The sequence below is a fragment of the Nothoprocta perdicaria genome, unplaced genomic scaffold (assembly GCF_003342845.1).
Source record: "Nothoprocta perdicaria isolate Ctin4 unplaced genomic scaffold, notPer1 scaffold_105, whole genome shotgun sequence".
Classification (NCBI taxonomy): Eukaryota; Metazoa; Chordata; class Aves; order Tinamiformes; family Tinamidae; genus Nothoprocta; species Nothoprocta perdicaria.
This window is the reverse complement of record NW_020454150.1, coordinates 562419-587947: the sequence shown is the minus strand read 5'-3', so window position 1 is coordinate 587947 and position 25529 is coordinate 562419. Positions and strand designations below refer to the sequence as shown.

Here is a 25529-nt window from a genome sequence, read left to right as displayed (position 1 = left end):
GAATACTTACCCGAGTAGGCTATTTCATGTTTCCTTATTTATTCTTCGTCGTCAAAGGAAAAAGTAAAGGAGAAAAAAAAAGAAAAAGCAGACATAACGACATGTTGTTCTGTATAATGTGTTTTCCTCAGTCCAGTGGAACTTTCTGCATTCTTTTTTTTTTTTTTTAAGGAGAAAACCAGTTGTGCCTGGTCGAATGTGGCGTGTTACAAGTACATGTGTATGCACATACATGTGCGTGTGCATGCAACGTTAACAAAGACATGGCTCATTGGCCTAATCCTGCTGCTTTTAAAGTCAGGGCTGTTTATTCTCATGTTGCCCTCTTTGGCGCTATCAGTCAAAACCTGGCAGGTAAACTCCAGAGAGCGAGCCACTGTTACTCATTTGGCTCAGCTAATGGGAAAGTAAAAGCACAAATGTCCTTGTGCTGCTCTACGCTGCTATGTGCTACTCGCCACAGAAATGGTGGTGACAGCCAGGCTTCACACCGTTACATCCCTACGTCTCTGTATGGTCGTTGTTGGTGAATACCAACGTCTTTTCAAGAGCAAAAATCATATTTTGACTAACAACAATGTTGTAAATGCTGCAAATAAAGAATTCTTTACCTTTTTTCATAGCACTGTTTTGAGGTGTGAAAGGTGCTGCATTTGGGTGATAACCAGGGGTTCAAGTCTTAGACCGGAAGGTCTTGTGCTGGGAACACGGCCTAGTCTGTGCTGCAAGGCCTTGTCTATGATAACTGTACTGGCAAATTCGCATTTCTGGCAGTGATATAGCTTGCAAAGCAAATGAAATTACACCACCTGTGAGCACTTCTGCTGATAAAAGCAGATGTTTTCCCACTGGGGTATAAGTTAGTGGTGTAGTTGTGCAGCCAGAACCTTTCTGTTGGCTTACGGTGAGAAGCCTGTTTTGTTCTGAGGAGCTGCTGGTAAAACAGCTTCTTGTGTGGATCTGACAACATAAGAGTCCATGCAAAGGGAATAAAGGAGATTAGGAGGACAGAGCAGGGTAGATAGCAGAAGAAAATAACAAATAAATAGCAGTTAATATGCTATGTAACAAGTACGTTATCTGTGATGTGTGCATATATATGTCCCTATGTTTTTCAGTTCTTCCAAAGATATATATATATATTTTTTTAACAATGAGGGATTCAATGTTATGTCTGTTAACAATTTTTTTCCTGTCGTGCTTGAGGAGTCTATTAGTTGTTCTCGCCTCTCACAGCTGGTCACAGAGGCCAGTCTTCTTGCCTCTCTCTGCTTCATCTTTTTTATTAAGTTTATTAAAACTAGTCAGATTATACTTTCTTATGGCACAGGCTGTGCTTGGTCCATTCATTATGGTTTCTTATCTTGGCAGGCAATCTGAATTGAACGGCAGCTAGTCCATTATGCACATATGAAGCCCATCACTCCTCCAGCAATGGCCAATTCATCAAACATTTATCTTTTGCCCTCTGAGCAGTGCGTCAATTTGCTTGTCAATCCTCAGCCTTGGTTGTTGTGGAAGATGGGAGAAAAATTACTTTTCTTTTCCCCTTTCACACTGCACGCTGGTAGTTGAAATGGGCTTCACTCCGCTCACTCCACGGGCTTGTTAGTCCCCCCTTCCCTGTGCAAAAAGGGGAGGCGTCAGGTTGCTATCTGAATTGCGGAGTGACAGATTGATCCAAGATACAGTAATGCTTTCATTAGGGCAGTGCCTTCGCATTTGCTTATATTTCCATTATAATACTTTTTTTTTGAAGAAGAAGAATTATAAATAGGGTCTCAATACAAGGAGCTGAGAGGGGCTTTTAAGAATAATTATGTTATAGGGTCCTAAGGATTTTTTTCCTTTTTTTTTTTTTTTTTTTAACAGGTTTGTATTTTGTAAAGCTTGACTTCTTTTGCCATTTCTAATCTCTAATACTTCCTTTAATTCTTTCAAGTTCAGGAAATAGCAGTGCTTGCATTTTTTTCTAAATGAGTTTGGAAACCACTTGTTTTATTATGATTGAACTTGTTGTTAACACTGAGGAAAAAGATGGATGAAGCAAGAGACATCCCAAGTTTTTCCTTGGTCTTTCCAACCTTGTTATTTTTCACAGAATAATTCCAAGAAATTTTARCAAAGGGTGTTTAAGTCTATGCTTAGGAATATTGTCAAAATTGGACTGTGGTGACTTTCTAGTGGTGTTTTTTACAGAATGGCCTTAAGTAAAATAAGAATTCATACAATAATTATCTATCTACTTGGTAACTTTAAGCAATGTTTTGAAAACTGTATTTTGTTACATGATTGTTGTGCAATCATTAGATGACTAAGACCTTATTTGCTGATCCATTTAGTATCATTTTAGAATATTTTACGTTTTATGTGAAATCCTGCTTGCCTCAGGCTACAATATAAAGCTGATTTTCATTTTATTTAAATTTACACAGAATTGTAACTATAACATCATGTAAAACATCAGCATGTTTAATCCTGAGGATGTAATATAGGGGGAAAAAAATATCAACAACAGGAAGCCTGAAAGTCAGGAAAAGCTGGAGCTCTCCTATTGGGATTCCCTCTTGAATAGAGCTGTAATAAATGCACATAGTGAAAAGTGAGACTTTAAGAGGTTCGCTAGAAGAGAAACTGAGCTCCATCCCACTCAGCCTGGTCAACTTCACAATTAGAGTTAGCCCGGAAAAATAAATAATCATTTTTTGAGTATACTTTTGGTGGGAGAGAATGGCTAAACATCTGAATGCTTGACTCAAAATCAGGTGCTTTTCATGGTTAATTGAACTTTGCTTTTTTTTTTTTTTTAATTTAAACTTATTTCACCAGATATATTATGTACCTTTTATGGGTTGCAGTTGTAACATCTTATTTTACCTKAATGTTGTAAATTCTTCATTACAAATTATTGGACAAGTTCCTCCCTCCCAAATGTATGTACTTTGCTGAGCCTCACCTGAAGGTGTGATGCACCTTCTGGAAGTGCCCATCTGTTGTCAGCAGAGGCAAGGAGTTATGAATAACCCGGCTTCTGCCGACAGATGAGATGAATCTGCACTGCTGTTTTTCAGATAATTGCATCATTTGGGGAGCTGCTGCTTAATAGCAAAATCTCAGCATTTAGATTTAATAGTTTGTAGGGAAGGAATTGAAAATGCACATTGCAAACTCCTCAAGTTTGGCATGCAGAAGACTTGATTATCCATTTGTCTGTTTATTTACTAACTCTTGTCTTTTTTAGTCTTGTTTTCTTTCTTGGGTGCTTATTCTTTGGCGGAAATCAGTAGTYTTGGCTTTTTCTTAGCAATGGAATTTGCAGCATAAGGCTCAGAGCAAGTCTCTGAAAAGAGATGTAGATGTTGGATGTTCATGATTCCCCTCCACTTAAMTGTCAGAGCGATTACATAGCTCCAGCTTGTTGTCATATAAGATGTTTTCATTATAGTCTTTGTGGTTATAGGGTATCACAGGTAGTGTTTTATGCTTCTTGTATATAAGGAAAGGGAAAGAATGAGGGATGGATATTCACTTCATTGTACATGTGAGCAGCATATGAGCATCAAGATAAAAAGGCCGAAAAACTAACTGTGGATGCAATTTGTGACATAGGTGTTTTTTTTTTTTTTTTTTTTTTTTTTTTGTAAACTTGTATTTCAAATATGCAGATATAATCTTGGTAGCTCATTATGAAGGATAAGTATTTAATGATTCTGGTCTTTTAATTTTTGCTTCTGCTGACCATCTCCACAGGCTGGTCTTAAGGTTTATTTGGATAGCTGCTTCCAAATATTTTCAGTATCAATTTTACATGTATATTTTCAATATACCAGCAACAGAAAGTTGGAAGGAGATTGACTTGAAGTGATGCAGACTGCTCTCTCTAAATGGCTTGCAAAATATTAACATTCCTCCTGATACAGGATAGAGTAGGGTGTTTTATGTTTTAGCAGACATTGGCAAACTTGTTCTTTATTGAACAAAAATATGTGATTTCTTTTTTGCGTGTCTGTTTTTTAATGCCCAGCTTTTCAAAAAGTTCTCCTGATGGAGAGCTGGTTCACACAAAGGAAAAAAATGGCTCTTTCAGCAGGGTTTATATTTGTTTCCTGAAGCTAGAAAGCTGCCTATTTGGAATCATGCTGAGGTGMTGTAATGCTGGAGTTTGGGGGTGTTCTTGACATCCATGGTCTAAAAGTTGCATCAGAGCTACCCATGGCTTAGTCCTGTCTGCCTTCTCCTTGGATGGATTCTTGGGCAGAGAAAGGGCTGTGCACACCAGGAATGGCTGCAGAAAAGCAAAGCTGCTTCACTCCGTTGGTGTAGAGGTCATTTTATGAGGCTTTACTTGCAGCTTTTCAGCCACCACTATCTTTGCATATAGGAAAAACCCGGAGCGTCAGTTCCTCTTATTTGCGTGGCTGTATCAGTGAGAGATCGTGTGTCCGGACACTTCCTCCCCACCTGCCCTGCTTGTGAGCTGTATTTCCAATTAAATAGAATTGAGCATTTAACAGGAGTCATAGCAAGTAAAACTGAAATGACGTTTCACATTCCTAGGAAATCATGCAGAACCTATAGTTATGCGAATGTCTGTTATGTTTTTATGTGCGTGTAACATTTATCTGTTGCTTTTTGTTTTGTTGAGGTTAAGTCATAGGACTGGAAGTCAGGTGCTCTGTGCTTTATTTTTTCTCTCCTAGAAAATTGCTGAGGGTCACCTTTTGCTAGTCACTTAACCTCTGCCTTCTTTACTAGAAAATGGAGTTTTAAGCCCAGCAGGTTTTTGAACTGTAATTCATTAATGTTTAAAAAAAAAAAAAAAAAAAAAAAAAAAAGAAACTTTGTGGTCTCTGGCTGGCAGGTGTTGGAAATGGAAATTACAATTATATTCTTTAAATACTGAAATTATCTGGTAGTAGGGTTCTCATGTTAATTCTGTGCTGCTTTAATTTGTTAAGACATAAAAGGCACGGAAAGAGGTATTTTAAAAAGCTTTCCGTTTGCAACAGCTCTGTCTTTAACTTCTGGTAATGGCTATCTCTTGTCAACAGAGTACAAATCAATTTAAAGGCAAAAGCCAAACTCTCTCATTTACATACTGTTAACTGCTCTCTCTTTTCCTGTTAAACAGGAGGAAAAAGTCATTAGAAATGAGTCAGCTGTCTTATTAATGGAGGGGTGGGGTAAAACGTGAGGAACATTTTCTCTTTGGAATACACTTCTGAGCAGATTGCTCTTGTGGACAAGGACAGCGGCATAGTAGCAAGGTCTGAGCGATTAGTGGAGAGATCTCTGCTGCTTTTTGTTTCTAAAATCCCATGTTTTCATTGTCAAATATTCCCGAAATGAAGCGCTGCTCTGTAGTTTCCTTGTAATCGAATCCCCGTCGTGCCAGAGGGACTGTAAGGAATAGTGTAGTTGGCAATTGCCATGCACGCACGTAYGGAAAGAAATCTCAGCAATGACATCCCTTTATGATTAAAACTTTGCTGCAAATCATGAATGAATTATGGAAAAGAAAGCTGGAAGAAATCATGCTGATTAGCTGAAGGACTTGGATAAAATGACATTTCTGAGACCTTTGTATTCGGGAGGATTATCTACTGTCTGGTTACAGAGCATCTTAAGTCGTTTYGCAGAGGGAGTCACTTTCCTGTTTAGCGCAGTGTTTTTGTAAGCTAATGAGGGCAAAGCGTGAGCCATAGGCAATGATGCTGCGATATTAGCTGTGACAGGGAGCTTGATCATAATTATCTTAACGAGGATAGGGTTAATTACAGTGGAAACTTAAAGTTTTTTCGGTTTGAATGAGGCAGAGCCGAATGCGTTGTGATGTTTTGTCGGTTTGATGTGGCTTTGGAAATTGCAATGGAGAGCTCTTGGCAGCGCTCGCTCTCCCGCGGGAGCGGCATGCGAGCCCCGCAATGGGGCAGCCGCAGCGGCGCCCGTGGGTGCGAGAACGGGCAGCTCCCGTGGCACCCGAGCGGGCACCGGCGGCCTGCGGCCGAGAGGCCCTCGCGCTGGGCTTGAGGGGCCGGCCTTCTGCTGGAGCTGTGGGGACACAGCCTGGCTTTGGCCTCGGGGTAGCCCTGGCTCCCAGGGGAGTGGAATTCCCTTTTCTATACCTGCTTGTGTGTTTTCGGGTGATTTCTTTGCTGTGTTGTGTATAAGAGGCTCCTGCTTTGCTCTGTTGTAATGTGCTCACAAGGAAATAGTTTGAATGCATAACTACCTTATCCTCAGTGAAAATAAAAATCCTATCATTCCTATATGCTATAGATTTTGACCTCATGCTCTGAAAATGCTTTGCATGGGCTAATTCACTAATGCCATCCCTCCTCAGGCAGAGCCACCGTTATCGCTCACCTGCTGATGAGGAATTGCCGCCTGCAGAAGTTATGTGACTTGCTCGAGTTTGCAGCATTGAATCTATTGTGTGGACTGGACCCAGAGCGTTGGCTTTCCACTCGCAGAGGAAATATTTCAGTCCCTGCTGGGAAATGTTTCCATATGTGTTATGATGTCTGAGATTTTGTTTTGTGTTTGGTAGCCAGTATCAGTGAATGGTAGCAAATGCACATATATATTTTTTTAACTTTACCAACTTTAACAGCTTTGTTTTGGTGCTAGGTTTTATTTTTTTTTTCCCCCTCCTGTTTAAGGTGAAAAAAAAAGGAAGAACTGTGCAAATAGCAAAATAGCATATGGATGTAAATTTATGTTAATGTCTATACTCTCTCCCTGTACTGTGGCAACGCCTCCCACCTCCCTGGGCTCTGAATTTAGCTGATTAAATCACCAAGTGCACATTGCTCTGATGACATGAAAACAACAATTAATAAGCAACCCCCTGTGTAACACAGCTCCTTTTTAACTGAGCAGCTAATAACATTACATGGCAAAAATTATCAAAACCAGACAGGTGTAAGGAGATTTGCGCACAATTTTCTCTGCCTATCTATGAAACTAGTACCCTTGTATTCAGCCTGCGCTTTTCAAAGAAAGGCTGTTTCAATAGGCAACTCCCTCTAGTGTTTCGAGGCCTTTTGTCCCACTTCATGGCTTGTCATTTTGTTTTATGCCTCCCCTGCAGCAGTTTTGGATGTGCGCTTTCTTCTCCTTGCCAGTTGCCAACCATTTGCTGATTCAAATGATAAGGGTATTATATTTGCATAACATAACTCAGGAACAATGTGTATTTGGATGCTGACACTGACCAGAGCCCCAGCGATGTTTTGTCACAAAGGACCTATTAACATCCCATAAGGCTCCGTGGTGTTGACAAGGAGGTGGCCTTCGCTGAACTCCTCTGGCAAGTCCAAGTCTTGCATTAGAATGTGAGGTTTGGAAATAGTCCACTATTTATATAATAAAGAGTATTTAAGGGGAATTTGCTAAGCTAGGTTTGTGAAATAAACCSAACTGAGAACTCGTAGCAGCTTGATAGACTCCCTGTTACTTCCCCTGGATTGTTTTCCCTTTTAAAGGTACTTGGAGGAGAGCATTGGAATGTGTGACATGTTTGCACATCTCTCCTCTGATCTTGACTTTGGTGAAACCGAGTCAAACCTTTTCTGAAATAACTGGCTGCTGGATGCAGCCAGCATGGAGCTGGACGGAGCTTTCCCAAAGGAGCTAGTTATGGGGCAGGGCACCAGTTCAAACTGTGCTCCAAAGGCTCAGGAAGCTGTACCTGCAACAAATATTTCTTATTTTTTGTTGACCAGGCAAATGTTAAACTATCTCAAAACTGTGRTTTTTCTAATAATTTCTTGTAGTTTCTTGCAGTAATGGCACAGCCTCTAGGACCCTCCAGCAGAGACATTGGCTCTGTTTTGCTCTTTGCCAAAAACTGGGGGAGGAGAGGAAATCCCCTCAGTATAAATGTCATTGGGAAGTGAATAAATAGTATAGACTGCATCTCCCTTATTCATCACATTTTATAAAACAGCCAGGAGAAACAGTGATGATCTTCCCACTGGTAGGCATAGTAGATCAGCTGTCAAGTCATGCAGTCTCAGCATATCTCTAGGTGTCTGGTAGGTGAATGAGCTGTGAATGTGTGTCTGTGCGTATGCTCTGTATACCATGCGTCTTACTAGATTAATGTGTGTTTTTTTTTTTTTCCTGTTGGAATGTGCAGGCATTAAGAATCACGTTTGGAATGGATGCTTTAACAAGGCTGTGAAGTGCTTTTTTTTTTTTTTATTTTTTTTTTTTTATTTTTTTTTATTTTTTATCCTTTTTCCTGTGCTTTGCTTATGCTCTCAGAGGAATGAAAACCTCCTGAATCTTGTTTATTTCCAGCCCTTCATCTGTACTTCCATGTTGCGAAATGCTCCTTTTTTTAAAGCTGCTCTCTGCAGTCTGACCTGTGGCTTGACAGTGGGACAGCAAGTTCTGAAAAGAAAGCAAATCCCTTTTCTGTCTGGGGTAATTCTGCATTTTATTTTGTAGAGAACATTTTATTTTCTTTGCAGGGACACAAAGAGAAGCAAATTAAGCGGTTAATAAAAAATAAAAAAAAAATAAAAATAAAAAAAAGGGATCCCTTCTCCATTTCCTACTATTGCACGTAAGGTAACTGCTAAGAAATGATACTTGAAGTTGTATTTATTATTGTTAGCGGGGTATGATATTTCTTGGCAGAAATGATGGATGACAACTTAAATTTGTGTCCAGGGAATGAAGGTGAACTGTGACAGAGTTATTTATCTTGGGAATGGAGGTTAGGGTCAGGCGAGGCTGGGTGCCTGAAGGCACAAGACATTGACAAATTCATCCTGCAGGCCCCATATCTGAAGCCTTTTGTTTTGGATCCTGGCTACTCACTAAGTGACCCCCATCCTTCATCCTGCCAGCATGTGAAGGATGTGTTGCAGTGCCAGCACTCCCCTCGCCACTAATTCTTGTCATTCACTCGCCTGACAGGCCCCAACCAAAACTATTCCCACTCCTGAAAGGGAAGGTTAAAATATTTATTTCAGCTCATAATGGCCTCCCTGATTTAGTGGAGTATCATTTTTCCTGTTGCCTTTGTCGTTTGCAGGTCACTGGAAGGACTGAAAACGTTCGGCTCTTTGGAGGAGCTGATCTTGGACAACAACCTACTCGGAAACGACCTTCTGCTGCCCAGGTTACCCCAGCTCCATACCTTAACGCTCAACAAGAACCAAATATCCTTTCAAAGAAATACCTGCAAAATGTCAAATGAGTTTTATGTGTCAGCCAAATTAAAGTATGTGAAATATCGGTCCTGTGCAGACAAAGCATTCTCGCGCTTGGCACCTGGAATACTTCACAGTAATTTATTATAGGTCATTCATAAATGAAATGCACCATTATATCTTCCTGTTGCTCCATTTTCGTGTAAGATCTAAGTTATGGCTTTGAAGAAATCTTTTTTAATAGGTAAAATAGAGAAAGACAATAATGTCAGTGCTGGCGGCGTGCAGCAGAGCCAGCGTTCGCCTGGGTTCTGTTGCAGGCTGACCTCTAGTGGCACAGGGAGTGCAGTGGCACGGCAGGAAGGTTTCATACTCCCAACACCTCTGAAAACAATACAATAAAATAGAAAGAGGCCCTCAGAAAAATAACACCCTTTTCCAGTTAAATAAAGTTGGTAACATGTGCAGTGCGGTGGCTGCTGTGGAAGAGCAGCGCGATGTTCTGGCTGTAGAGATTGGCATAAAAGTTAGTCCAAACCAAGGTCTTAATGCAATGAAGTGTTTAGATGGATGGTTAGGTCGAGTCATAACCAATCAGGCACTTTTCCATGTGCCTGAAGTTAGTGACCACTTAAGTTTATTCAGAATAAATGTTTCAACGCTTGCCTAAGTAATCTGCTGAATCAGAACCGCTCGTCTCTAGGCCCGTAGATAATGGTCTGTAAAAACTAATTATCTCCAAGGGCTGGCCGTGGGCTTAATTATTAAACCATTTTCCCATACTGGCCCTCATGGAGATGGAAGATGTGCAATATAAGGTTTTACTAAAGAGCAGGGCGATCAAATTGTAGCCCAAAGGCCAACGGAGGCCTGCGGGGTCGTAGAGCAGAGAGCGTGAAAGCCGTCGCCTCGTAGCTTGGTGAGGACGAGGCTGCTCAACTGCAGGCTTTTATTACAGACAGCGTAAACAGAAAGTCATTTACCTCCTACGAAAGCAAAATCCTCCCACCGAGGAGAATAAAAATAGCTGTGGCTTCTATGACTTCTGCATGTATTTTGGACTATATAAATAAATAACAGCAGGGTAACTTTTATTCTCTAGGACCCTGGAAACTGGCCAAGCATGCGCCTTGTGCCATGAAGATCATTATTATCCTAGGTATTTGGCTGGATTTCTGGTTAGTGACAGGATTATGAGGATTGGATTTGGGTAACTATTTGGTTTTGCTGATCAGTCAGATCTGACCTGGGCCTGCTCTGATGAAAAATAGATGAGAACATCTTTCCTAAGGCTATGGATGATCGTATGTCTTGGGTAGCGTATCTCCTACCAAAAACAAAGTGTAAATTTGGCTGGTGGACCCAAAAGGATGCGTATTTGGGGTGCAGAGTCATGGAAGAGGTTTGCACTTACCAATAGGAGGGAAGGTGTTTTGAATAAGAGCTCGGTGGACAAGATAAGAGGGAAAAAAGTCTTGTCGGTAGTGCTCTTTGAAGTCATCTGTTAGATTTACAAAAAAAAAAAAAAATTTAACATACTGTTATCAATTGCATAAGCTCAGAAAGATGAGGATCGTGTGATATACAAGATTAGATCTAKCCTAGAAAATTATTTTAAAATTCAGTCTTAAAATTATTAATTTAGAACTTTTGAGAACATTAAGCTACCTATACAAATAATATATACTTGTTGTAGTCTGCTGCCTATAACATAAAGAGTAGTTGCACAAATGCTKGTAAAGCATCTAATGAAGGCAAACTGCCTAGAGAAGAGAAAATATCCACTGCTTTCCATGAGTAGTCTGAGCCCGAGGGCTCAGTGATCTCTTGTGGAGAAGAGAGAGCAACCTGCAGAGGGATGGAGACCCTCCAGAGTTCTCTCTTTAGCATGGCTGGAAAAGGGCTCTTGTGAAATTCATCCCCGACTTTTGAGCAATCATTTCCCYATAGAATTATTTTAAAAATGTTCATATAAAAATATGCGTTTAATAGAATAATGAAATACCACAGGAAAGATTGTTTAGGATGTCATGGTAGCACTACAGTCGGGACACAAGTRAGCAAAGAACACTGACCTGAAGCGTTAAGTGTAATCGATGTAGTATTGCCAATATAAACATATACAGCATATACATGCATTTATGAAAATTATACCTTTACATAACACACACACATAGAGAAAGAAAGAGAGATATTAAAACAAACAAACAAAAAGAGCCCTGTGAAAACTGGAATAATATGTCAACTTTAACTTGCATATGAGAGAGAACTTTCCTGTATATCTTTCCTAGGTAGTTAATATTATTATACTCTGTTTACTATTTCTCTTCTTTTATGCTGGTGTTATTTTAATCCAGATCCTGTGCTAAYAGTCCTGATAAGAGCTTTCCACTCCTTTTGCATGGGTCATGTACTACTGTCTGATATTGTATGTGTAAATAACATTTGATATCTCTTAAAAAAATGTCTGCATATACTGTTCAAATGTGAAAGCTTATCTGCAAATCAGGTAAATTCATAGAAGAATCATCCAGTATTTTTTTTCTTCAAAGAGTAGTTGCTTATTTCAGTTAAAATTAAGCCACAATTTTTCTCCCAGAAGTAAAAGAAGCTAATTAACTGTATATATATATTTATAAAATTATTTTAAAAGGTTTGTGATAGTGGGATACCTCAACTTTGTGTACTCTGCAGTCTCTTAAAAACATTCTAGAATGCAGACTATATAGCTGAAGAACATGAAGGATAGCTATCAACATGGTACAGTATCAACATAGTACAATCAATATAGATTGCATGTCACTAACACACATTCTCATGTGTTTTATATATTTTATATATATATATATAATTTTATATTATCCCTATAACATAGAATTATCCGTATAACATAGGCTGTTGATACAATGGGATTATTGAATGTAGAAAGTTAAATTTCTCTGATACTTCRGCCTTTTTAGTATGTGATAGAACTTTCTGCACAGTTATGCTGAAGGGCAGCAAAGGTAGTTTTTCATATATGTATATCTAAGTGTTGAAAACTTGATGGTTTTCAATCTGAGAGTTGAAAAGCTCTATTCCCTTATTTAATCCATTGAGCTGGTCATCCATTTAACATATATTTTATATACTCCATAAACTTTGATACCAAAATTGATTTTCAATAATCTAGAATGCAGACGCTGAATCTAGGTCTTGATTTTGGATGACTTAGAGGAAAATCAAAATATTTCACACTACAGAGTGGGAAATCCAGAGCTGGGCAGAAGGCCAGTAGTGATATATGTATTACTTATGACAAGAGGAGTTATCACCCTGATTCAGACTTACAGTTTACATCTTCTTGAATATTATCTCTGAAAGCAGAAGGGATCCAGTACCCCAACTGAAGAATGTACTTCCAGTGTAATCTGTCCTCATAGGGTTCTTGACATAATACCTAAGAGTTATGATTTATTTTAAATCCTAAACATACACTGTTGTTTGTTTTGTCTGTATGTTGGTTCTTGTGTTGTCTGGAAGTTCTTAAAGGCCTAGAAGTCCCAATCTTTGAATATCTCATTACATTATGTGGACTTGATGTTTAGTTTGAGTGACTACATTAAAGGCATAAATTTTCTCCTATGATGTGCAGATCCCTATCTCCACCAAGCAGAGATCTATGCAATGCTTCTGCAGTCTTCCTGTATATACTTCTCCATGCTGTGCTTGCAGATTCGACCAAATCAGGGACTGGCTTGCCAGAGAACCACAGTACTTGATGAGCCAAAACACTTGGCAAATTCTGTAAAACTTTTGTGAATTTATTTGACTGTCAAACCTTGTCTGCCTCTATCTTTACCACCTTCAAAATCATCTTTCTTTTAGAATAAGAAGAGCCAGAAGCAAAAAATAAGTACTATTAATGCCTAATACCAAACATTTCAGAAATAAAGAGGTAATCATCAGGCCAGGCAATTCCTTGTCCAGTGCTACGTCCATGATTGGACCAGTTCAACACTGATTGTCAGAACTCTTAGCAGTTGTGAACTGTGGCTTTATTCTTGATTGCCTTTGTGTTGCCTGGCTTAAAAAAAAAAAAAAAAAAAAAGACTTTGGGAAGAAAAGTTCAGCCTGGGCCTCATCCAACATTCCTTTTTATCATGTTTGTTTACCTACCAACATTGAAACTAAGTGTTAGACTAAGCAGAGTAGCTACCACGGGCTTTGTTAAAGACCTTGATGATCACATCAGCCACCCAAAGAAAATTAAGAGTACTTTACTAGATGAAATATTTTTTTTTCCCCCCAATATTCAGTATGCAACAAGTTATCTGTAAGATGATAGACTTAGTTAATTACTTTCTGGGTTGCACCTTTTCTTTCTTACGCAGCATGGTTTTCAAGCCAGTGAAGAAGAATTTTAACTGCTCTTGCTTACTCAAGACCCTGTCCCCCTACCAGATACGGTTCACGCCAGAATATGGAATACAAATGACCAGGCGTGACATCCTATTGCTCAGAGAGAAGGGGAAGATGTATACTTGCATATTGCAAGCTATTTCTGTGGTTATCCAACCTTGAAGACCTACCACATTCTAATGGAAAAGCGCTCAGGTGGCAAAGATCTTTTCACACTGCATTCAGAGGGGGATTGGTAACTTCTGCTTCAAGGCTATTTGCCTGGGGAATCCCTTGTGATTGCTGCATCATGTTTGTGATAAATTTAATTGAAGCAAAGGTTTCAAATGTGAATAAATAGAGGTAGCTTGCTTATTTATGATGCTGGCAACAGGGCTATACAACTGTTTCAGTGTTTGGTTGATTTCATCGTACGAATGAAAGGTGGTTGGTTGATAGAAGACTTCTGATCTTGTGCATTTCAAGGTAGTAGTCTTAAACTATGATATTTCTGATGTTCTCTATGTATATTTTTTGTTAGGAGTATTTTAAATGTAAAGCTGATTTGCTTTGTCTCTTTGCTTCCAAGAACATGCAAAGCTGTCACCATAGAAAGTTACTAAGCTGTCCTGCAACTGGAAATGTTTTAGGACTACAGGTTGGCTAAAATTTTGCAAATTCCTAAGTACACTCTTTTCAAAAGAAAATGGCAGAAAAAATATGGAAAGCATCGAAAAAGAAAGAAAGGTTACTTTTCTTATAAAGTCAATTTATTTGAATGTGTGATTAGGAAAAAAGGCACTAAAATTTTGAGTGTAAGAGATGACCAGTTCTTGTAAATATTTCCTGAATTTAACTGGAAATAGTGCAAGGAGCCAGTATATTCTGTTGGTTTTGCAGGGGACCTTTGTGTTTGGTGACTGCTGAGGTGTCTTGCCTCATGAAATAGAGYGCTTAAAATTTTTATACTTATGATTTTTTATTTTATTTAATATTCTTTGGAAAGAAAGGTATTAATGGATTGGTAGTAATACTTGTGAATTAAGAGATGGATTCAAGTGCTTCAACACTTTGGTGTTGCATAACAGAGGGCCTAAYGGGAGCAAACTGAGACAGTTTTCAAATAATGTATTTGCATCAGTGTTATAAGAGAACATGAGAGCCAGTGACACTGACTTAGAGAAAAATCACTTTAGGGCTCCCATCACTGAGCTTCAAATATATAACACTGGACTAATATCATGCATGGATTTAATTGTGGCTTTCCTTTTTGAAGAGAATGGAGCTGAAATCCATCTCAGAAAGGGCACAGCTGGATTTTGCAGCTCTTTGGCTTCAGCTGCACCAGGACAACTCACTTCAGGCTGCAACAATTAACCATGAAAAGGAAGCTGGGAATAAAAACTCGGTCTGGCTTTTCATTTTGCTTCCTCTGTGTTTTGCTAGCATTGTTTTAGAAARACTTTACATTTTTGGTGGCATTGTATAGTTCCAGTATTGTGTTTTAAAATAAGTATATAACACATTAAAATGTGTGGTGACTTATGACTCAACCCTGAGCAGCGCTTAATCATAAGAATTCATAAAGACTATCATTAATTTCTTCATATATATTTTGTAATGGATAACAGGATGATAGCAGGTGTATGGTGCTCCTCTGAAAAAATAATATATACTTGTGTGTGGTTATTTTGGTTATGATATACAGGGATCTAGTAGAAAAATTTGACCGTCAGGAGCCACCGGTTAGTTTGTTATCAAGTATTGCTGGTGTCCGGTGCCTTTGGGGCTGCAAGTCTGGAAAGCTTCAACTTTACTGTAAGTTGCTTACAGGTTACATTTTGGGTGATGGTATCTGATTTTTGGGTTTCGTCCAGCTGTGTATATATACACAAGTGTGCTTCTGCTACAGCTCAGCCTGAAAGAGTAGCAGGCTACTAAGCACCTATTTTGGTAAGGTGAAATGTGTAAATGATAAGAAAGAGGAGATCTGGTGAGTCTTGCATAAAATTGCGGTGTGACAAGTCTGTATGATTCCTGGACATCGTTGCCTGGGAGAATTTTTGTGGGAGTATTTTGATTTTGTATCTAAAATTGATGTTCAATATTTAGATGTGAGGTGTTAGAATATAAASGCTAGTTTCCAAATTTAGAGAAATTTAGATGTTTGAGATGCAGATTACTATTATTTACTGAAGAGCCTTAATGTGTTTGGGGCTGCTTCCCCTTGTGCCTTCCATAGGACTTTGATGCATAGGCTTACATTGTTTTGTAAATCTCAGTTGGTGCTACTCTTTATCATAGCCTATCTAAATAACTTTTGATATATTCCCCCCAAGCCTTCATGGCCAAATGGAAATAAGGATCCGTTTGTCATACTCAACATTCAGTAAGTTGTTAGGGAGAAAAAGTTCAGCCCCAGAAAAGGCTCTGCTGACCTGACAAACGAAATGCTTGTCTGTTTACTCCATAGAAGAAGCAAAGACATTTTTTTCTTTAATAAGAAAAGGCCAGATAAGATCTAAGCCTTGCAATAGCTAACCCCCTGTGTGCAATTGCCATTATGGAAATAACTGCCTTTTGTAATAATAAATTGTTTCTTTCAGGGAACCTTTTCGCAACTTAAGCAGTCCTGCAAGAAATTAAGTGTTTCTCCTGGCTGAGGGATGGTGCCAGATTCAAACACTTTTCCAAAAGTCTTTGGAAATTTTTAAAAACCCTCTAACTTGAACATGTGTGGAAAAGTAGTTTGTGGCYGTCCCATCACAGTCACGTACTTCCTGAAAGAACCATGGAAATAGTTCACTTGAAAAGCTTATGTGTGAGCTAGAGGCCCAAATGTGAGAAACGGAGAATTATCACAAAATKACAATTGGATCTCTATCCTGGTTAGCAAAGATGCATTCTATAATACAATGCTAAGACAAGGCATTTTTGTTCTTAAGGTCTAGTTGATTGCTTCCTAAGATCTGAGGAAGCTTTTCTGCTGCTTTGTAAGGGGTATGAAATCTAGCTTTCTAGCTGCCATAGCACTGCATAGTGTGGCCTTGCCARATGAAAAACTGCCCTTTCTGTCTTAAAAATTGCAAACCATTCTGCTCATTTGTACAAAATATTGGAGTAGGATATGTCAGATTTTGAGACAGAGCATTAGCTATGAGTACAGATAGACTTAATAAATTAAGATCAGTAATTGTCCACATGAGCTTCTTAGATGTTTGGAAAGAAAATAAAATTTCAAGCTTATAAAGATGACCACGTTTTTAACTGTGAAGCTGCTCTTTTCATTTTGTATTGCTTCTGTTGCCCTTAAGATATTGAGGTGAAGAAATAAAGTAAATTCCATCAGCTAAAAATAACAAAGATAACAGAAACACATAAATCAAGTATAAATAATAGTAATACAAGTGAACTGAGGATTTAAAACAATAGTTTTAGTCCATAACATCAGCAGTAGATGAGAACAGAGCACCAAAATGCCTTTAATGGTTTTGAATAATTATCACTATTGTCTAAACCAGTCAATTTTTAAACATTAAAGGCTATATGCACACACATATGCATAGCATCTTCCCTGAGAACCACTGCTTTTTCTTTGTGTGTAAATTAAGATAAATGAGGATATACAGAAAGAGCCTCTCAGAGTGACTGTAATACTTTTATTTAACAAAGTAATTTGCTTTGTTCAATCAGCAGAGTGCTAAAGCTTGAGTATAGTTGTTATGTCTAAACCTAAGCTGTGATTTACAGTCTTGCGGTGGTTAAAAGGTRTTTCGATTTTTGTTTTAATACATTTTTTTTTCCTGAGGAATGTAACCTTAAGTATAAGATTGTTTTAATGAAAACTTTTATGCTTTACAGAACTTTAAAGCCTCATGTATAAAAATATGCTGCAACACTGAAGACTTTAAGGTGCATTTGTTCTCAAATATTAATTGAGTAATTATGAGAGTGTTGTTGCTACGGCACTCAGAGCATTTATATTCCAGGAGAGAAAGTGGGTTGTTGTGGTTTGACTTTTTTTTTTTTTTTTTTTTAACTCATTTTCCAGTGGGCTGAATATATTAGTGATGAATGTGCTGTGAAACTAACTGTTTGTTTCCATGCTGGAAAAGTTTCATGGCTCCAGCAATTGCTAGCCATTTTACCACACAGCATCCATCATTTTGTCAAAGTTTTAATGTTTTGTAGTGAACCACCTAGGAAAGAAAGGAGGAGAAAAGAATGACAAAACAGCTAAATTCTTTCATTCCATGCCAAAAAACTGACTGAAGTTTATCCCTGTTTGCCCTTGGAACAATTAATGTGACATTTTCCTGAGTGCCATACTAAATGTGATTGTCAGTTATTGAAATGTATGTTTAAATCAGCAGTGATGCAACTCTAAATGCTTTTTTCATTAATGTCATTGAATCCTTAACCCACAACCTTTGACACATAACAGAATTAGAGAGCCTTTTGGATCATTTGGCTGAAGTTGTGCCTTCGCTGCAGTATCTCAGCTTGCTTGGAAACGTGGCCTGCCCGAATGAATTGGTCAGCAGAGACAAGGATGAAGATGACTACCAGAGGTACAGGTTAGTGTCTTGTAAATATAAGAAGGCAAGTAATTTTTAATATTGAAAAAATGCTCAAGTAAACCAAGCTCAGTCCCAAAACATTTTTTACTCCTGTGCTGAAATCACTGTGCCCCATGAACACCTAGGAATTTGAATAACCACATTTCACTCAGCTCACTCTTGGGAACCCTATTTCAAGAATTATTTCAGTAATAAACAATGTGGATTTGAGTTCAGCAGGTGTGTGCTTGTGCTTTCCTGAATATGCTTGCTCATACGTGTGCATCTGTGACCTTTCCTTCTTTAAGGCCAGGGTAAGGTAACACTTACTTACAAGAAGGTTGACAGTCAATAAAAAATTATTACATTTGGATAACCAATTGYGTTGTCTTTTGCTAACAATTAGTTATCGCAATGTATTTCTTTTACTAAAATTGTCAAGATACTATTAAGGAGCACAGAAGAAAGCACATCTTAATATAATGTGCTTTTTTACTCAATGCAATTCGTGTTTTGAACTAAAACAAGTAATATACGTAATATATATTTACATATCATATCATCATCGATGTATACTTCTACAATGTGATTTTAATGAATGAAATAAGACAAGAGGAAATTAATATGTAAGTCTGATAAAATATTGCCTGCTCAATTGAAATGCTGATGAAACTTAGTTGCATGCACAGGAGAGTGTTTTTTGGCAGGGTGAGGAAGAAGGAGAAGTGGGGGGATAAAAATAGCTTTGGCTGATGATCACAGAGTATAGATCCAAGACGTATGGAATGTTTGCTGAGGTCACTTTTGTAGCTGCAACGTTCAGGCAAGTGAGACATTAATTAAAGCAAAATTCTATGCAGTGTCATCACAGCTCCTTCTTCTCAGTCACATTTGATGCAAGGGTTCTGTCCTCATTCACTGGCATTTTCCACCTTGGCTGAAAATAGCTCTATGTGAGGCGAGTAAGAGCCAAGCAGCACTGGCCAGTTTGCTGCCAACCTTGCAGAGACAGAACTTCCTTTTTATTAGCAGGTCATCCGTGAAATTCAGAGTTACGTTATAAAACTCTGATTACATCTTCGAATAATCCAAACGCCTTTGTAGGAGTTGGCTTAAGACACAGGAGAAAGTAGAGGAGCCTGCAGGCAGGTTTATTGGAAAGTAGCATGAACTGGGCACTGCAGTTGAGTTGTGCTAAATGCCGTGGGTTGAAATTGTGCTCACAGAGTTGGCAGCAATGCCGCTGCCTTGAATGTGAATATTCTGTGTTCACTAGCCTGGGTGTGTGAGAAGGAATGCTAGATTGTCATTAGCCTCGCTACTTTAACCTTCTAACAATCCAACTTTTGCATTCAGCGTTTTTTGTAGCATTTTGCTATTTACTCAGATTGCCTAGATTTAATAAAATACTTTCTCATTGTTTTCACCCTTAAGAGGAAGGTATGCTTACCTGCCAGCTTATAGGARTGCAAGAGTATTGTCTCTATGTAAATTTATGTGGCATTTGTACTGGAGAATTGCTTAAAAAATGACTGATATTTCTGCAGTTTACTGTTTTTCACTTTAAGTATATTTTCTGACAATATGTCTCTTATTAATCATTTAAGCAAAAGTAGTACCTTAAAGGAAGCATTCAGAGGCAAGGACCCATGGTTCATTTAGTGCTGTCTGAAAAAAAAAAAATTATTGATTGACATCCTCTGTGGTTACGTGATGTAATATTTATAATATGTCACACAGCCATACATCAAAACAAGCATGTCTGTTACTTCATTTCAATGCAAAATGTTGATTTCAGGGAGGTCAAGGTAGTTTTAGGTCACACTGTGGCAAACCACTGTGTCAAAAGTGCAAAGTGATTGTATTTATGCATCTGCTGGAAACTAACATTTTTTTCCATTTTTTCCCCCAGCTTTTTAAAAACTTGGGTTTTTTTTCCCTATAAAACTGGGTTAATGAAAGCTCTTCTTAGAACGAAGAACGGACTTCTGATTAGTTGAATGATTTATGATTTTGTTGCTATAATGAGAGCTTCCTTTTCATTTTCCACAATTATTTGTTGTATTTTATAAGACTTGTTTGCTGAGCATTATACTCAAAACTCAATGATATATGGACTTATCTTTAGCTGGAGATATTTACGTGTATGAATAAAGGTGGGACTTAAAGGACAGTRTTTATAATATTTATAGTGTTTAGCTATTTAGAATAGCATGTTTGGGAATATTTTGGGTGTATAATTTTTTCTAGTTTGGCAGCAGTAAGCTCCTCCTATGTGAAAGAATTTATATTTTATCAAATGGGTTACTTCAAATCTTAGAAGCAAACATTTGAAATATCCAGTTTCAGCATTTTCTTAATATTTCAGGGGTTGAAATAACTTTTTAAGACTTATTTAAAAAAAAATATTGCCACATGAAAAAAGTCAGTGCATTTTAGTGAACCTGACRAATTTAAATATTTTGCTGTACCAAAAGAACTTCATTTAGTTTTGTTTTGTTCTAAAAACAGGAACTTCATTTGTAAATTTTTTCAGTGAGCATTGAAACCACAGCTTCATTTTCCTTTGAGCTTTAATTTCATTTCAATTGAGTTCAATTAGAGTTCAGGCCATTTAATTCCTCAACCAAAAAAAAAAAAAAAAAAAAAAAAAAAAAAAAAAAAAAGAGAGAGAGAGAGAGAACGTGCTAGAAATCAAAGCTCTACTTAATCTTCTCATTCCAAAAAGCTGAAAAGATGCATAAAGCCCAAAATCTTGAATTCAAAAAGTTGTGGAAAATCAAATTTTTAGAAGCTTTGGCTTTAGTGATCTACTGCGTTACTAATAACAGAGATAAAATGGAATATTAAATCTTTGAAAAATAATTAGACTTTTACCATAACTACATGGATAATGAGCAAGATTATGGTTGTGTCAAGGTGTTATGATCTCAATCATCCGGATCATTGCCAGACCTTTTCTGCTAGAAATTTAATGCTAATGCTTTTCAGCAGGTTTTCATTAGAAAAGTATTAGATCCAAAAACATTGTTGAGTTTTTTTCTCAAAGTAGTTATGTTTTCATTAAAAAAAATAGCTACACTCAAATGAGTTATTTTGTTATATTGAAAAAAATCAAAGAGGATCTTTTTTTTTCCATCTGCCATTCTTCCTTGCCTTTCAATTCCCAGTTTCATGAGGCCAGTGTAGGAGAGTTGATTTTTGGAAACATTTCTGTGTTTATTTTTGATGTTTTTGCATGGACAGGAAAAAATGAAAAGTTCTGTTCTGTGACATTTTTATAATCAATTTGGTTGTTTTAGAAACTATGTTCTTTTTCATTGTTATGTTGTGTCTTTCTGTGAAAAATACTGTGCTGAGAGTTCCTATGTTTTACTTTACCTTTTTCTGAGTTTAATGTTAAAGAACCTTTGGGAAGAGGGTATTGGGAGAGGGTTTGGGGCTGAGGGTTGGAGGGAAAGTTCCAGGGACTGCTCCTTTCCTTGGAATTCAGAGCAGCAGATCCAAAACATGATGATGATGATGATGCTAGAGCAGGTTTAAAAGCACATTGGCTTGAGCAGGAAGTGGCGAACACACCACAAAACAGCTCGCAAAACCGTGCAAGTTTTAAAATAACTGAATCTCCAATCTCCGCTTTGAAGATTGCGGTGGGGAAAGCAAAAAGGTCGCGACCTGGAGATCAAAGTAGCAGGAGCCAGCCCGGGAATTGCCGGTTGCTTCCCTTGTCCCCGCGTTTGCTCCRTGTATTGTGTGCAGAGACAACTTCAAACGTGCCCCTGCGGAGCTGTGCAAACCCCCCCTGGGGCACGGGGTGCTGGAGAGCGTTTGCTAGTGCCGCAGGTGACCTCACCTGTCCTCCTGGCAGGGATCTGGCTGTGCGGGACCAGGGCCACGGGGAAGCTCTCCGGGCCTGYGCCTTCTTCCCTGCTCCGTATTGACATTTCCTGGAATGGTGCATTCATCAAGTGCTGTTGACATGGAAACGAGGGCAAGTGGAAAAAAATGCCAGAGTTTATTTTAAATTAGCTTAAAAGTACACATGCTAGATATGCTATCTTTGGCAGGGGGAGCGAGCGGTGATAACCTTGTGAGGTCCTCTTAGGATATGACAGTAAGAAAAGAAGTGCAGGCATTTCCTATAGAATAACTTTTCAAGCAAAATAAGCTATTCGCATCCCAGAGATCTAATTCTGTGCTGGCCTGGGGCCTCGTATAGCATTTTCAGTTTCAGTGGGGTCTTTTCAGCTTCATTAGGTGTGTTTCTTTTCTTTCTTTTTTTTTTTTCTTTTAAGCTGATAGAAAACTTRCTCTATTTTAAGTAGTCCTGGTATTGAATATAGATGGTAAAATAAATGCATAAATGCTTACTCAAAAAGCGGTAGAAGACTATAAGACCCTGTTAATTAACCAAAATAAAATCATATTAACATGATTCAGTTGAAATCACTGAAATTAGTAGGAGGGATTGGAGTTTATGGTACTTTTGTGATATGTTTCCTGCACCACATAAGGTGGTCGGGTATTCCCTGGTAACTGTACAATCTATAATCTTGCTGTTTACATGAGGCCTTTTCATTTCTAAAGTATCTGGAAGCACAAAGCCATTTGATAAGCATCATATAGCCCTGTGACTTCCACCTGAGATTAGCCGCTTGTAAAGATTTATGGGTGCGCACTACTATAATATCTTTTCAGCTAGATAAATTGAAGGCCGGAATACCCYGATTTGTCCCAACCTATACAGCGAATCAAAATATAACTGCAGTCCTGGCCTCCTTATCCCTGTATTTAGGGTGGTCGCTTGTGGGTGGATGGAAATTATGTTCTCTGTTCTCTGCTTTTCACTTGGGCCAGGGAAGGAGGGGAGATGTTTAAACTTGCTCTTGTGGTGCAGAAGCAGCAGCTGTAGCAGATAATCCGTCTCAGTGTCATAAAGTTGTTTGCTCATTCCTTCTGGCCTGTGCTGTCACCGCTGCCTTTTCTGTGCTGGTGTAACTTTGCCAACTTCAGGTTATTACTACTAGTTTTCAGTAATGCAGATGGGGAGTATAATCAGACCTTCCAAGTTTGTAGTAGGTATGTTATTTTATATTCTGGGTCTGAGGAGGAAGTGGAGCAGTAGATGCATTGAAATGTTGTAGAAGGAAAATTAAGGTGTGTATGCTTTCTGAAACCAAAAGCATGCTGCACTCACAAGAGGGAACATTTAGATATTTCTGCGTTCTTCTGGGTACACATTTCTCCATTTTTCAGATCCTAATTGATTTTGTATTTAAGCTTAAATATTAGAGGATATTTTACAGTTTTATATTGCAATTTTTGACAATAAAAATAGGAGGACAAAATAAAGGACTCCACACAATCCAGCTCTTTCACTACAGGTTTAGTGGAAGAGTTTATTTTCCCCGAAACTCTAACGTATCCAGATTTGCTGTACTTTTCCCATTGTAGCAGGAGAAAATAAAACACTCTTCCCAAAGTAATTTATTGCCACTTTTAAGGTTTTCTTATTGTGTGGCTCAAGGGTGATGCTATTATCTCTCTGTATCATGAGGCCAACCATATTCTGAAACTTGTCTGCTTTTCCAAGGGAGGTAATAAATGAATCTAAGGCCTGTAGATACTATGACATTGTGCCATTTTTCTTGTTATGGTCTTTGCAGCTCGAGAACAGATATTTCCTGGAAATGTTAGTTAATAGTAATGAGCAGTCTACAGAAACCGATTAAAACTTAGCAGGGATTTATATACCGAAATGTCTACTAAAATATAGAAGCTTTTTAGCAAAAGCAAGTGGTTGGCATAGAAGTCATCTTCTCCTGTAGGCTCTGCATCAGGACTGATGAATTTCTTGTATATGTTTAAAATGGATTTTCTTCCTTCCTGACAAGCGATCCTTTAAGGAACTCTTAGCCATTAAGATTGAGTTCTTTTGCTTGGCATCTGAGACTCCCTCCTAAGGCAGTGTGAATCATCACTGATGGATTTTTTTTTTTTTTTTTTTTTCTTGTTGAGGGAAAACCTAAGCACTATGTTTAAAGTAATGGCTGTTACACTGCAGAACTACAAACATCCACGGGGTATACCTGCTGCAACTGAGAAGTCTTAGGCTCCTGATTTGTAAGGCCGAGTTAAGGCTAGAAGTCTGAGACTCATTTAAGTCTGTAGAGCAAGTCAGAAGCTGGAATTACATTATAAAAGCTGGAATTGTGTGTTGTTCGATATTGAGCAGCTGCATTTATTGTGTCCCTTTCTGAATTCCAGCTTGTTTCTTCAAAGGATGACTTGCCTATGTCCATAGCAGCCAAATCCCTACTTGTTCACTGCCTTCCTCTGCACACTTTTGCCCAGCCTCTCCCCCTTTCCCAATATCTTGACAGGTCTGTGTAAAAATCATTAAAACAATGCTAATCATATGCAACACTTACAAAATTGGTAAATGAATTGTTAATCTTTATTGTCATTTTCACTTACCCAAGGCTGAAATAACATGAAAAGTGATATTCACTGGTCTTTTTCCATCTCTGCATGTTTCTGCAGATGATTCACATTTCTGTTTGTTTGTGATGGATATCCTACTATTTTAAGCGTATTTCCACAGGACACTTGGCACAGGGTGGCAGGAGGAGGAGACAAAAGATGACAAAAGTAGATGCAAGGGTTCTTCTTTTTTTTTTTTTTTTACATACTTCATTTCCTTAGCCCATCATGGATTAGAAGATCAGTTTATAGGCAGTGATAAATGGGTTTCTAAGCACCTTCTCCGTGTTCCTGCTTTTTTCCTCTTGCCAGAGCTCATCTTTTCCCTCATCACTACAGATAATAGTCTTCTTTCACACCACTGCAGGATTTAACAGCCCTATAACAGCAGTCTCACAGCACCTGGAGCAGTGCTAAGTTTCAGAATGATTAAAAAAAATAAATAAAGAGAGTGGGAGGGAGCTCTAAACAAAAATAAACCATTCTAAACCTTGAATATAAAATTTAGATTGTCTCATTAAACAGCATTTGCTTAACCAGTGAATTTGTAAGTCCAAAACAGGTGCAATGTGTCATGCAGTTTATAGATCCTAGTGCCTGCCATAAAGTATTTTATGATGGCTGCATTCCCCGTTATTAGTAGCTGTCGGTTTCTGCAGCCATCGGTGTTTGATAATAGTCTTAAAACACCCAAAATTACTTACCTGCAAGCAACATTCGAGATAGTCCCTGTTGACAGTTTGAATAAGTTTAGTGCCCTTTTGTTGTACTTTACCTTCAAAACAAACTGATTGAACCATCAATAGCTCCTGAAAGCTGACAGAGGCATGTCATCTGGCCTAACCCTCTGATAGCAGGTTATCTGGGGGAGTTAACCTCCCCGCATTGTTAACTGAGATGTTTTATGTACTATGCAACTTTAGGATACTGCTGTGATAAC

General features: G+C 38.3%; 1 protein-coding gene across 1 annotated transcript in view; it reads left to right on the top strand.

The window, feature by feature from the left end:
• LRMDA (leucine rich melanocyte differentiation associated) overlaps positions 1-25529 on the top strand; it is a 590186-nt gene that overhangs the window by 317509 nt on the left and 247148 nt on the right. Inside the window, exons 3-4 of the mRNA XM_026044428.1 lie at positions 9050-9176; positions 17985-18124. Of these exons, the coding sequence (XP_025900213.1) occupies positions 9050-9176; positions 17985-18124 (267 nt within the window). The remainder of the gene's footprint in view (positions 1-9049; positions 9177-17984; positions 18125-25529) is intronic.